Source organism: Notothenia coriiceps, unplaced genomic scaffold (assembly GCF_000735185.1).
Source record: "Notothenia coriiceps isolate Sejong01 unplaced genomic scaffold, NC01 NC01_scaffold00022862, whole genome shotgun sequence".
Taxonomy (NCBI): Eukaryota; Metazoa; Chordata; class Actinopteri; order Perciformes; family Nototheniidae; genus Notothenia; species Notothenia coriiceps.
The window spans coordinates 143,074-157,101 of NW_011355563.1; the positions used below are offsets into that span (position 1 = coordinate 143,074).

The 14,028-nt window shown below is 37.2% G+C and overlaps 3 protein-coding genes across 4 annotated transcripts; 2 read left to right on the forward strand and 1 right to left on the reverse strand.

The window, feature by feature from the left end:
- Positions 1-1,589: 1,589 nt before the first annotated feature.
- lzic (leucine zipper and CTNNBIP1 domain containing) lies at positions 1,590-4,930 on the reverse strand. Of its 2 annotated transcripts, none has more exons than XM_010781164.1 (7): positions 4,725-4,930; positions 3,998-4,128; positions 3,714-3,849; positions 3,456-3,554; positions 3,236-3,331; positions 2,952-3,033; positions 1,590-2,837 (listed from the first exon to the last, which is right to left on the reverse strand). In XM_010781164.1, exons 2-7 carry the CDS (start codon positions 4,096-4,098, stop codon positions 2,782-2,784), a joined length of 570 nt encoding a protein of 189 aa, XP_010779466.1. In that variant the 5' UTR covers positions 4,099-4,128; positions 4,725-4,930; the 3' UTR covers positions 1,590-2,781. The 2 variants fall into 2 exon arrangements, with proteins under 2 accessions (XP_010779466.1, XP_010779468.1); XM_010781166.1 differs by having other exon boundaries at positions 3,998-4,099; positions 4,725-4,897.
- Positions 4,931-4,970: 40 nt separating this feature from the next.
- nmnat1 (nicotinamide nucleotide adenylyltransferase 1) lies at positions 4,971-9,886 on the forward strand. The gene is made up of 5 exons (XM_010781168.1): positions 4,971-5,030; positions 5,933-6,072; positions 6,932-7,115; positions 7,827-7,948; positions 8,829-9,886. Exons 2-5 carry the CDS (start codon positions 5,958-5,960, stop codon positions 9,221-9,223), a joined length of 816 nt encoding a protein of 271 aa, XP_010779470.1. The 5' UTR covers positions 4,971-5,030; positions 5,933-5,957; the 3' UTR covers positions 9,224-9,886.
- A 1,828-nt stretch (positions 9,887-11,714) lies between these two features.
- Positions 11,715-13,918, forward strand: rbp7a (retinol binding protein 7a, cellular). The gene is made up of 4 exons (XM_010781167.1): positions 11,715-11,964; positions 12,461-12,639; positions 12,862-12,963; positions 13,296-13,918. The coding sequence occupies exons 1-4, from the start codon at positions 11,892-11,894 to the stop codon at positions 13,353-13,355; spliced, it is 414 nt and encodes a 137-aa protein (XP_010779469.1). The 5' UTR covers positions 11,715-11,891; the 3' UTR covers positions 13,356-13,918.
- The last annotated feature ends 110 nt before the right edge of the window (positions 13,919-14,028 follow it).

Sequence of the window (14,028 nt, forward strand, 5' to 3'; positions counted from 1 at the left end):
CAGAGCCCGTCTCAATTCTCTGTCTCATTTCGTCAAACACTTAATGTCCACATTTCATCTACAATTCTAAAGTACAATACCATGGGTCACTGATATGTGCACACTGACACCCGGTGATGCCACCATGTCCAGTTTTCTGGGTTTAATGCTTTCCGATCAGCCCTCGAGTTAAGTGTAACTTGGTTGACTTGAATGTCACTGCCTAACAAACTGAAATGCAGCCATACTGTAATAACACTCAGATTTAAGGGGAATTTACTTTGCATGAACCACAAGTTTGTGTACGTTCCATGTGGGGTTGTGCGACAATAGACACACTACTGATTCTCAGATTGTCTGTTTCACACGTCCACAACACTCCAGATATATATATTTTTCTTTTCTTTTAAAAATGTGCTCAAAATGAAAGGTGACAATGTTTTCAGAACGGTTGAATGCTTCCTTTGTGCTTGTTGGAGCTGCTCTCACTTTTCTACACGTTGAAAGGCAAATTGTAGTGAAGTTGATGCTTGCTCGTGAACAAAAATAAAGGATGATGAGATGGGGTATAACTTCTGTCTGTACTCGTTTTTCTTCTATCATTAAACTTTAAAGGTCACCTTTAAGCAAAATCCACTTTTTCATGTCTTTATACATAAACATGTGTCCCCTGTGTCAAGAGATTTGGAAAGTTTCAGGAAAAAAATATTCTCATTTTTTTTTTTACCTGATCATCTATATCAAAACCTTTCTGAAAATGAGCTGATCAGATTAGCCAATAAATGACCAAGGTAACACCCGCCCACCTTATCACCTGAATCTCCTCCTAGAGCACCATTGTGTTTTTTTAAACCAAACACTTCACAGAGGGGGGTGGGGAGTGGCAGCTTGTTACCATCTAAAGCTACAGATACAGAATCTGCACTTTTAGAACAGGGCTGAGGGGTTTATGGCATGCTACATATATATATATATATATATATATATAAAATATCTGAAATATCTGAAGTGTTTTAGCATGCATATGTGTATATATGTGTATACATATATATGTATACATATATATATATATATGTATGTATGTATATAGTTGAAAAATAGTCTAATAGGGGACCTTTAAGTGTGATATTCTCATTGCTGATGGTACACACCCTGCCTGAGCTGAAGTGTTTACATCTACAGCATTAGCGTCCTCTGGTGGTGGAAATGAATGTATCTTCCTTGCCTCTTTGTTGCACGCTTTTACCAAGTTTACTGAAAGTCAGACCCGTTTTTCCTGCTGACATCAGACAAACAAACATAACCTCTTGAAGGTAATGAAAACAATTCAACAAACTTTTTTTTTGCCGTTTTTTTTTCTTCATGCTCACATTCAAACACACATGTCTTAAAAGCTGAATATCAACCATGTTTGATGCTGTAAACATTTAAATAGATTAAAATACAATGCAACATTGAAGTTGATTCCTGCAAACATATTACAACACTTGTCAATTGAAGCACACTTTATCATTTTTGATAATCAATGAATACATAGAGGGTGGACAAGATAATAGAAACTCCTGACACCAAATACATATCCAGAAGCTTTCAAAGTGTAGTCCTGGATGTGAAATGTGTGAACATATCCTATTCTTTTATTTAGATTTTTAAGATTGTCCTGTAGTTATGAGGTGAACATCTAGTGCATTCAGCCCCATGGTATTTACATCTGAATCACTCATGTTTAGTGATTGAACAGTTGTTTTTATTTCATTCTGGTTAGCCTTTCTTGTTTCTAACTCTCTTGGGTCTCTATCATTTTAAGAGGACCACAAATACAACAGTTCAGGCTTCATCTGGTACTCTAAATGTAAATGTTACTGGCTGTTCCTCACAGACTGTTAATCAGGCTGAATCACTCTCATGGGTTGGATGTTGAAACCATCACAAGGTCCACGACAATGTTTCACAGATGGCGACAAATCCATCCGGGGTATTCCAATCACAGCGCAGGCCAACTAGCCAAAGTCTCATCTGATCATATTTGTTCAGTCCAGATTGGTGCTCATTTCACTGAGTTATGCATCACAAGACTGTGTTTGCACTGGATGGATGCAGTCTCAATGCAGGCTTATAGTAAGTATATTTTGCTGAGACACAAAGATTAAAATCTGAAGTAGTGACTGCAGTGTTTACTAATCATTCTGATTCTCATTCTATTTCTGTCAGAGAGCTGTTACTCATTAAAGCCATAAGCCTTTGTTATTATCATATCTTGCATGTGTTGTCTATTATTTAGTATTTTAATGATTCTAAACCCTTTGTGATTCAGGTACTGACTTGTGGAGGTGATTGTCAGATGTTTTGGTAGAAAAGTGTTAGTTACTTTGTTGTTTTGTCCAAATCCCTGTAAACAGCACAGTTTAGTTAAAATAAAATGACACATTGAATAATTGCAGAACTTGAGATCAACAATCTTAAAAACAACAATGTTCAGATTTTAAGGAAGGATAGACTTAGCATTAGCGCAAGAAACACAAATCACAGCCGAGTTTTTCTCTTCAACTGCCTTGACTATCCTTTACATTCATACAATCAAAATCATACTCTCGTACCTCAAATACATTTTTACACCCCTCCAAAAAAATAAGACATCTAAAAACGTTGAGGTGTATAAAACAACACTGGTTAAAAGTGTTAGCTTCTACAGCAACACCTAGAAGTGCACTGATTGTTTACAGGATCAACGATCAATTGGCACTTTTTGTTGTTAGTTAAAAACAAAGTCACTGAGTTAAAAATTAACATTTGGTAAAATTACTATGCCTTGGTTTTCACACCAGAGCTAGCTAAAGCCATTATTTTGTCTTCAGAGCCTGAAAGAGAAAACAAAACAAGGTTGTAGATATAGGAATGTTCATCAATAAACTTCCACGATTGACCATTTTAAGGATTGGGTTATATTAATGAAATCACACGTTTATTCTCACCTAAGTTTGCCGTCACTTTTTCAAACTGGCTTAGAATAGCTGTAGCGTTCTCAGTGAGAAAAGTCTCATCATCTGCAGTGAGCTGTAAAGAAACAGACACAAAAGAAAAATGCATTTTGGGTAGTGCTCCTTCTGAAGTGAGGTGTAGGGGTGTTGTAGCAACTAGTGTGACAGTCTGGTGATACAAGACTAAAATAGGTTATGTGGACTCATGAGCACAAGCCTCTGAATCACCCGTGAACCTGTGGAAAAACATCACATCTCTGCTGGGAGCGTTTCCTCACCTTCTCTCCAAGTTTTCTCAAGGCTGTGAGGATTTCCATTTTCTGCTGCGTGTGCACATCCCGCGACAGTTTCCCCACCATCACATCTCGATCCATCTGCACAGAATACCACACACTAGTACCACAATTTTCAGGCCAAGCAACAGCAATCAAACACTAAGGAGTGTTCGAGCAGTTGAAATAAACATAAACTATTGTGCATCACACAAACAATGCAAACCTCTGCTAGTCGGATTCTCAGCTGTCCTGGCTGCTTCTTGGCAAAGAGCCGGATCACCTCTGGGGTTTTGAAAGCTTGGCTGATGGCAGCCTGGGTTGCCTGATGAACACACAAACATTTTTGAAACTGTAAGGCTTCACAAATGTTTAACATATGTTTAAAACATAAATATTTTATAAGCTACTTTCTATAAATGTTGATGTCTTTAAGTGTTTCTTAATACACACTAGCTGCACAGAATCTATTGGTTGTTCATACCAGCTGCATTCCACTGAGCTCATCCACAAGTGTCATGTCTCCTGTCATGATCTTCTTCAGGGAGTCATTAAATTCACTCAACTGTTCCAGGGTTTCTTTTTTTGTCTCCTCATACTCTTCTTCATCCAGTTCTTCTCTGGAATTAAAACAAGGACCAGAGATATTGGGGAAATGTGTAGAGGTACTTTCTGACATAGACTAGATCAATATTAGACACAGATAGGAGTCACATTTGGTAAACCCGTAACAGCTTAATAGTGAGTTTGAATCATCATTAATTTCACCTGCATTCCTCCAGATCCTGAAGCTGCTGCATCAGTCTGTCAAGTTGCTCCTCCATATTTTGCCTCAACTTTCCAGTTTCTGATTTCCCTCGAGAAGCCATGCTTGGTTAAAAAAAAAAACTTGATGTTACCTATTGAGAATGCAAACAAAGAATAAAGCAGTGAACACGCGTACAACTTCATTTTGTATTAGTAACACAGTATGGTAGCATATCTATGTTCCCAAGCTCAATATCATTTTACATACTCTCAACAACATATGACCTAGATCAAAGGTCATCCACAGCTTATAACCCACTGATGTTATTCTCCTCAATACGCCCTAAAATGTGCAGACAAGACAGTTTCTTGATTGTTTGTATCCCCACCATGGTCGAACAGATTTTTACAATTGAAGTTGCATTTGAAACATCTAAACCCCCCCGTTTTTACACAAAAGGAACTGCGAAGATAATTCTCTTACTATTTAATACTGAAAAACACAGTTGCTCTAGGTACTTAGGGACAGATCCTTTAAGTCCACCTAGCATTCTATAAATATGTAATCAGAATGACGTTGTTGGGAGTCAGCATTTAAACAAAATTGTTCAACATTTAGCGAGACATTAACTATATTGTCAAACTGTGGATGAGTGTAATTGCTGGAATATCAGACCTTGCTATATAACACTCAACGTTGTTTACTTATCTGAATAGCAAGCTAGCATGCTAAAAGAAAACATCTCACCGAAACAGTTGTAAATCAGTCCTGCGATGAATTAAATATGTACACCAGCTTGACGAATAAACAACACAATTGTCTCTTGAATTTCATCGAAAAATATATTCTTGATGTTTGACGTTTCAGAATATTTAGTGTTTAACGAGTCGCTTGTTGGTGTCCGTGTGTTTGTGCTTGTGAACGCAGCTCGGCAGTGTGGGTGCGGCTGTTTGCTTCCTGGTCGATGTGACCAATCAGATCTCTCGTTGTATCATCCATACAGGAAGCCGTCCATACGTAACAGCAGCCCAGCTGACTGCGCTGTTTCTCCTGGTAGTATTGAATATTTACAATACTTCTCTATATGTTGTAAAAAACACGCCTCCTTTGTTGTCTTAGCTAAGCCTTGATTTCATGAGTTGTATGCTTGAGCAGCCTGTACCAAATGGAAGGTTTACGTTGCCTATTATATAATACTTTATAAAGCTAACGAATTAATGGCGTTGCTAACGACAATGCTAACCTAAGTTTACTCACCGCATTGGTTTCACTTTCAAATTATACTATAAAGTTATTCACTTATATATAGCGAATACAGGACGTCCATTTCTTTGATTACACCTTCATAACCTTCTCTAAAATGAATGGTGTCTACCTTTTGGATAAAAAGGGGTCCGACATTTGTGGGCTTTTTAGACCAAAACAATCGAGGCACCTCAACCCATGCTCTTTGTGGGAACATAAAAACATACAGAAGTAATATTCTTTAATCTGTAATATTGTGCTGTTCCTAAAGTCAAATAAATATAACTTAAAATAGTATATTTAATTCACCGTTAGGTATTATCTACAGGAGAATTTAATTTGATTTGTATCCTTCCATCTTTTGTTCTATACAAGCTGAAACCTAGCTAATTTGTATTAATATTCAATAATTGGTTGGTCTTTTACATACCTTCTGTTGTTTGTTTTTAACAAACATACATTTTTTCTATTAAACTTCATATAATTTCATTCGTCTTTTGTATATTTTCCTTAAGAGCTTGTTTACAAGATTCAAGATACAAGGCTTTATTGTCATTTGCACATTAGCTACAGTGTATATATGGCAATGAAAAACGTAGGTCACAGGCTCCTCCAACAGTGCAAAGACCGGATATTTAAAATATAGTCCTCGAAAAGCAATAAACTTGCTAACTACTGTCTGTGATTTCTTCTCAATATTGTTGTTATAGTGTAAACACAGCCACAGTATGAGACATGGATGGCCAGCATTTAACCAAAGTGGTCCTGCTGGCATGTGGGTCCTTCAACCCCATCACCAACATGCACCTGAGGATGTTTGAACTGGCTCGAGACCATCTGGAGGACACAGGTGGAGTGAAATGAGAAATAGACATTTTAGAGATATCAGAGGCTAATACCTCAAAATCTGAGCTAGAAACAGTGGTGGAGGAAGTATTTAGATCCTTAACTCAAGCAAACGCAGCAATGTGTAAGTACTCCTATACCTCAAATACATTATGTCCTGCATTAGTGAAATTACTTTAAGTAAAAAAATACACTGTTATTAGCAGCAACATATATAGGCCTGCTTAAAATGTAACAAATTCAATTACTAGTGCCTACATGTATAATCGTGCTATTTTTGAGTGTTTGTTAATTAACTGCTAACAGCTCTGTCAAAAAATTTAGTTGATTTAAAGTAAATTACACACCACCGAAATATAGTTGAATACACATTTTAAGTAGAAAATATTAAAATACTCATGTACCTCAACATTTTTCACACAAGTACAGCACCTGTGTACTATCTGTACTTACATTTCACCATTGCTTTACTCTGTTAAACCATCATGATATAAGGATGAACAGTAACTCTAATATTTCTCAAAATTGCAATAGGGACAAGTGCAATATTAGTTTAAGTAAAACAAATATATATATATTAATATATAAAATATTGTGGTGCCGTTGAAATGTTCTGTACAAATTGTATACTACATACTGTCCCAAGAAATCATATCATAATCATTGCAAAATAACCTTCTAATAAAATGAGGAAAGTTAGGAAAATATTTTCATTCCCATCAATTGCAATTGTAATATCAGCCAAAAATAATCGCAATAGGATATATTTTTAATCAATAATTAATTCACAAATTAACAGTTTACTACATCTGCTGTGCCATTTCTGTTTACCATGTGCTCACACCACTTCTTTAATGCTCCAGGTCAGTACAGGGTTGTGAAAGGCATCATCTCTCCGGTGGGTGATGCCTATAAGAAGAAGGGTTTGATTGAGGCCCGTCACCGCCTGGAGATGGCCAAATTGTCAACAGACAGCTCGGACTGGATCACAGTTGATCCCTGGGAGAGCTTGCAGCCAGAGTGGGTGGAGACAGCCAAAGTTGTTAGGTAGGTTGACAATTCTCATGTCTTGTTATTGTAAGTGCGTATTTCTGCTGCGTGTGCAGAAATCAGCCAAAATGACACATCCTCACAGACATTTTGATGTCCTCAACCAGAGTTTCCTTGCTTGCAGTTTTCTGTTTTCCTCTAATTCTTCTTTGTCAGTCACCTCAAGCCACCCATTCATCAAACCAGTAACAACGATGTAATGACTAATGATTTACAAGCAGTGCCTGTAGCAGTTTAGGATTTGATGTGATCGTTACTCTTGTTTTGAGTCATCCCTGCTGTTCATCGTTCAACCCTCGCAACTGTATTCAGATCACAAAGTTGTTCATGTTCAGTGTCACACAGGGTTTCCTTTCACTTCATGAATGCATGCTTGAAGCTTATTTTTACTCTTCGGTTGAAAATGACATCTTTAAATGTGCATTTATAAGTATTTAAATCAAACTTCTGACCTGTTATGTGACATTATTGCTTATTATGGCCCAATAAATGACATGTGTACATAAGCAGGAGGAATGATTCTCACCAACTTCCAGGGTGCATGCATGAACAAGGGAAAAAGTCTCAAGAGGGAAACTTTTAGTATGCAGAACTGGCTGGATACTAACTGTAAAAATGACTCATACGTCCTGTATTTGAAACTGTTTGCAATGCGGTTATCTCCCAAACATCTTTCCATGCTATATTATTTTGTCTGGACCCACTTAGGCATTACTATAAGGAAATGCTTGAGGCAGAGCAGAATACCGATGATGTGGACACGGTCAAGTACGCCAAAAAGAGACGTATGGAGGAGAATCATTTTGGAGCTTTGTCTCATCAAAAGAAAGGTAGGAAAATTACGATTGTATAACTTAAATGTTGCTCTTTTCAACCCATGCCTTTTCCAATTCCTTATTCCAGACAAGACTGATCCTGCCTCCCCTTTATTCATCCTTTATCCAGTATAACTCATGGGAACAGGGAACAATGGGGTCGGGGTGTGTGATGGGAGACACCTGATCACACCCACTACAGTTAAGACAGGCAAGACAGCCTCAGTGAATCACAGACACACAAACTGTCTTGTTATCCATTTATTCTTCACATTTGTGACAATTCTCAGGTTAAGTTATAGAAACATTGCTCCCTGCCTTCTGGTGACGTTTAAAGATTGAATATACAACATGTATACTGCACTATATAATATGTAAGAATAGATTCATTAAAATCCCTTTGAATATTTCCAGAAGAAGCAGGAAATCTTCTTTCCAGGAAGTCTAGACTTTGCTTGTGGGTTTTCCCTCGACATTCTGTGTAGCTGTTATCTTGTCAGGGTAGGAACAGTAACCTTTTTCAGTTGAAACAACGCTGTACAGTGAAAATAAAAAAAGATATGAATATATATGGTTAATCTGGAAGAGAGGTCATTGAAAACGGGCAACTGTGCCAATGACGTCCATCATAACTAAACAAAAATATGATATAAGGCTGACAACATCAAAAATATTGCTTGTTAAATCTTCTTTAGGTAAAGTTGCCTTTATAAACACATGTTTTCCAAGCTTCAATTCCATTTTAATATGCTGTTGTGTTGGATTATACAATCATTTTATGGTCTCTTTTAATTAGTTTTTTGTCAATGCAATCTTCCAATCCCTAAGAATCTTTGTACAACCAACAAACAAGTAAGTAATTAATATAAATGTTTTTTTCTCTGTTCATGCACAGACGGCCTTCAGATGATGTTTCTGTGTGGGGCCGATGTTCTGGAGTCCTTCGGAGTCCCCAACCTGTGGAAGCAGGAGGATATCGATGAAATTGTCGGCCGCTACGGTATGGTTTGCATCACCCGCAGCGGCAGTGACCCCCACAAGTTCATCCACCAGTCAGACAAGCTGTGGCAGTATCGCCAGAACATCCACGTGGTCCGCGAGTGGGTGACCAATGAGATCTCAGCCACTCAGGTGCGGCGGTCGCTGCGTCGAGGTCGGAGCGTCAGGTACCTGCTGCCTGACGGCGTGGTTCACTACATACAAGAACATGCGCTGTACAGCGCTGAGAGCGAGCAGAGAAATGCAGGCGTAGTACTGGCACCTATTCAGAAGAACACAGAAGTCTCCTAAAGCTGAGGACGTTTACTGTTGCAAAACACAGAGAAGATAGCTCTCTACATCAAGTGCTGTATGTTTACTGTGAATCAAAATTGGATAAGCAATACAGGCAGTTTTGTTTAACTTCCAAAAGTGCCTACTACTATACAGAACAATGATTTTTACTATTAGGCGTTTTGTTTTTATAAGTGTGCATAGACAGAACAGGGTGAAGTGACTGAAGTAAATTACTCACAAGCAGAATAACTGAACAGTTGGCTGGGAGGTCATCTAAATGTCAATGCTGTTGTTGAAAATAGATCCAGTTCGTGGTTATTGAATTAGGGATTCACCATTTTGTGTGAAGTAGTCAGCATACAGTGAATCACAGACACACAAACTGTGTTGTTATCCATTTATTCTTCACACTTGTGACAATTCTCCGGTTAAGTTATAGAAACATTGCTTCCTGCCTTCTGGTGACTTTTAAAGATTGAATATATAACATTTATACTTCACTATATAATATGTAAGAATAGATTAATTAAAATCCCTTTGAATATGTACAGAAGAAGCAGGAAATCTTCTTTAAAGGAAGTCTAGACTTTGTGGGTTTTCCCTTGACATTCTGTGTAGCTGTATTCTTGTCAGGGTAGGAACAGTAACCTTTTTCAGTTGAAACAACGCTGTTCAGTGAAAATAAAAATATATATGAATATATATGATTAATCTGGTAGAGAGGTCATTGAAAACGGGCAACTGTGCCAATGAAATATGATGAAAATGAAGTATGATTAAGAACAAGTTAATTTTAAAAGTTGAACTTACTTTATCTCAATGCTTCAATATACTCTCTGAACCTGTCACATGTTTTGTACCTAGAGCAGGATTTGGTTTATTCACTCCTTCATTCTTTGAACATGTTTATTTTTCAGTGCTCCCAGTTTGAAAGTAAATGTGTGATTTGTATTGACTTGAAATGAAATAAACAACTCTTTCGGTTTTAAGACTTGGAGGCTATTTGTTACCATCAGGAATCACAATGCTATAGGTGTTGGGATCAAACCCCACTGCAGTCAGCATGTCGTTGTGTACCTGGGCAAGATACTTCACCCCAAATTGCTCCTTTGGGGATTGCCCACAGTATTGAGTATGTACGTCGCTTTGGAAAAAAACCGTCTAACAAGTAACATGTAATGTAATGTAATATAGCCACACAGATAGACATCTAACTTCCTCATGTAAGGAAGTGCAAAAACAACACCTTCTTTGTTTGATTAAAATCATGTGTGTTAACTTATCTTTCAGGTAATCATCAATTGATAGAAGATAATAGCTGAAATAACAAACGTGGCCAGTTAAAACTCATTGCTTTCCTTAGTATTGAAGTTGTTTCCCTCTTATTATTCGCTCAATGGTATTAGATTGCATCAAAACTGAATACAGTACAAACGTGAAGTAACTGTTAAACGGTTTAAACTACGGTTGTTTCTCATTACATTACAAGGTCACGTTTTTTTTTACATATTAAACAACTCATGTCTGCTTCAGTTGCCAATGACAGAATGTATGCACAAGTAGAGTAATGTGTGGGAAAAAACCTTGACAAAGTTTATCTGCATCACACCAGAGCGACGGATTGCTGCTTAGTTGAAATCACGAGGAAGAAGAACTAGCTTAATGTTTGGACAAGTTCCATGTGGTTTATTCTCGTTCCCACTAAAGGTGCGGCGAATCCTTTCACAACCACAGCATAATGATTGTTAGTCTTATTATATTATCATTTCCCCATTTCATAAATAGGTGTGCCATCCTAACAAAGGTCATCGTCATAAAAAAACTGCAGGTGCACAAATGAAATATATGACTCGTCTTACGCACTTATTGCTAACCTCAACAAAAAGTGTGCACATTTGTAAAGTATTTTAATATTGGGCTTACCTATATCCGTAGGATAGATTTTGTGTTCTATTTTTTATGGATAACATTTTTACCCACAAAAAGTCACTTGTTAAAGGACACAAAAATACCACACTTGAAGGATCATAAATAATCTAACTTTCTTAGAAATATTTAAGCAATCTTGAAGATTTTCATTGAAATAAAGGTCTGTTACTTAAGGCACTATCTATCTCCAAAGGAGGAAACACAATGTTGATTGAGCCTATAGCCCACTGATGAAAGTATCGCAATATTTCAACATTTGCTGTATTGTCTGTTGGGACATCCCCAGAAAAATGTCAAAGAAAATTAAATTTTTCTCCATTGTTGACACACAGAAAATATTGACAATATGTGCATAATTCTAAAAATTGAAGCTTATATATCAAAAATAAGATAAGATAAATAGTCTAAATCAATCAGAGCAGGAATCTTAACCAATAAAGGTCAATATATTTGTTCTTGTGTTTGTTTGCATCTGTGTGAAATGAATCTGTGACACTTGACACAAATAACGTTTGTTATTCAGTGATCTTTGTGGTGGGACCAGTCTGACATGTTGTCACTGATGAGAGCACCTCCCTCAGCCTCAAACCGTGGACAGCGAATAGGATGAAGGCACACCTACCTTAAAACCTCCAGGTCTCTCACCAAATAGCATGTTCTTAGTCTCTCTTCAGGACTCTTCATCAGCTAAGCAGATTGAAGATCACATTTAACTTGCACGCACAGGTCTCAGGAGGGAAAGAAAGTCATCAAAATGCCAGCCAGCCTCTGTGATACATGGGACATCATGAGCAATGTCAACTTGGAGGGCTACATGACTGCACTGGGTAAGTCCTTTAGGATTGATTTAATCCAACAATGTTTTCAGATATTAAATATTTGTTAAATTGATGAAAATTGATGTGCTAATCTGGTTAAATGTTTCTTAGTCCAAAAAGAAAGCATTATACAAAGGCGGATTCCTTCTTTTTAATGTGCTTTCGTTTTGTGTTTTCTGCCTGTAATGTTTTTTTGTTTATCCTGCTGCTGCCTATCTTGACCAGGTTTCTCTTGAAAAAAGAGTCATTAGAATTTAAATTGCAATCTTCTGGTTAAGTAATTGTTAAATAAATAAATGTAAACGCTAAATAGGGCACAAAGGGAAATACTTTGCCGCATTAAGCAGTGTAAATCTTTACACAACAGCAAAATGTATGGTATGCATGGGACCTTGTGATATATATATCACAATATTATATATTATATATATAATAGTGTGTGAGATTTTATCTTCTTAGATTTTTTCTCTGTTTACTTTACTCAACACTTCCTCTACCCTTCCAGGTATCAGCCCTTGCTTACGAAAGATTGCTCTGACGGTGAAGGTGAAGAAGGTGATCGAGCAGCAGGGGGACCAGTACACCATCAAAACTACCAGCAAGGTCAAAAACTACACCATCGCCTTCAGAGTGGGTCAGGAGTTTGAGGAGTTCACCAAGGGATTGGACAACAGACGTGTCAAGGTGAAGATAAATGGCTGATGATTTGTTTGTTCAAAGTGAAAACATTATTTTTGCAAGAGAGAGAGAGAGGTATGACACAAACAAAGGGCCTAAGGCAGGAGCATGGTAAATGGTGGTTATATGGCATGCGCTGTAACCACTTGGCCCAGAACATTTTGTATGGGCTGCTAAACCTGTTCTTTGTTGTGATTTAAACTCTCTTTTTCTTTTCCATCTGTGCAGTCACTGGTGACATGGGAGGGGAATAAACTGGTGTGTGAACAGATTGGAGAGAAGAAGAACCGGGGTTGGGCTCACTGGATTGAAGAGGACAAGCTACATCTGGTAAGAAGAGTGCATGTCGACACTAGAGGCATTAACATTGTATTTTCATCACTAGTCAAGTTTCAGAATTTGGGCAAGAATTTAAAACCTTGGTTGTTTTTAAGTTTATATTTCTGTTGAGGAAATGTAAATGATCACACATTAAATAAAACAATTATTGAGTTACATTTTGGACATGAAACTTCAGAAAACGTTTCATACTTAAGTGTCTTAATGTTAGTATTCAACTAAGGAACTTTAATGGTGATATTTATTAGTTAGGTTTTGAAGCCTATTCATCCATAGTGTGTTACCTTAACATCATATTAAATGTACATTTCTGTGACCCTCAGGAGCTGTACTGTGAAGGAGAAGTCTGCAAGCAAATTTTTAAGAAGAATGCGAACGAGTGAAGAGGAATGAAAGTTGTTTTTCTGGAGAATTTACTGTGATGAGAGGTGTGTTAGATACACAAATCTAATACCACACTTACCACAGTGGTCTTTTTTCGGAAATGTAACTTCAAAGCTCAGTTCTGGTGATAATGTCTTTCCTGTCAGGGTATTGATTTACACCACTAGATGGCATCAGTGCATTCTTTGTCAGACACCAATGTCCAAACTGGTCTGTAGGTAAATGGTGCTCGGCCTAATGAAGTAAAGAGAAATGACTGTGCATCATGCCTGATTTTGTCTCCTTTAAGCTACCTTAGAGACTCAATGCTGGCTCTGTGCGGTGCAAACTTGTTGTTTCCTTCAAATCTTTATTGTCTAATTGGACACATTTGAAATACTACATTTTCTTTGCATTCGCTTGTGCTGGCCATATGACATTTGGTTGGCCTAATTCTAAAAATCAAAATCCTTCTCTCTTGTAGATACATTTATTCCCAATGTACAACTTAAGTGAGGTATGTGATATTTGGAATAGAGTTTTGTATAATTTTGTATAATAAAGTGGGTTTTTTAAATCTGAAGTGGCATATTTTTCTTATTCAACCTTGTTTTAATCATCCTATCCTTGGAAAAAAAAAAAAAAAACCTATCTTCCTGATTGTATAAACCTTTTCTCTCACTTATAGATATG

Coding starts and splice junctions, on each gene's coding strand:
- lzic (XM_010781164.1), bottom strand. CDS start 4,098: ATGGCTTCTCGAGGGAAATCAGAAACTGGAAAGTTGAGGCAAAATATG. Junction 3,555..3,713: donor AGCTCAGTGGAATGCAGCTG/GTATGAACAACC, acceptor TGTGTTCATCAG/GCAACCCAGGCTGCCATCAG. Junction 3,034..3,235: donor TGAGAAAACTTGGAGAGAAG/GTGAGGAAACGC, acceptor GTTTCTTTACAG/CTCACTGCAGATGATGAGAC.
- nmnat1 (XM_010781168.1), top strand. CDS start 5,958: ATGGATGGCCAGCATTTAACCAAAGTGGTCCTGCTGGCATGTGGGTCC. Junction 6,073..6,931: donor AGACCATCTGGAGGACACAG/GTGGAGTGAAAT, acceptor TTAATGCTCCAG/GTCAGTACAGGGTTGTGAAA. Junction 7,949..8,828: donor TTTGTCTCATCAAAAGAAAG/GTAGGAAAATTA, acceptor GTTCATGCACAG/ACGGCCTTCAGATGATGTTT.
- rbp7a (XM_010781167.1), top strand. CDS start 11,892: ATGCCAGCCAGCCTCTGTGATACATGGGACATCATGAGCAATGTCAAC. Junction 11,965..12,460: donor GGGCTACATGACTGCACTGG/GTAAGTCCTTTA, acceptor CTACCCTTCCAG/GTATCAGCCCTTGCTTACGA. Junction 12,964..13,295: donor AAGAGGACAAGCTACATCTG/GTAAGAAGAGTG, acceptor TGTGACCCTCAG/GAGCTGTACTGTGAAGGAGA.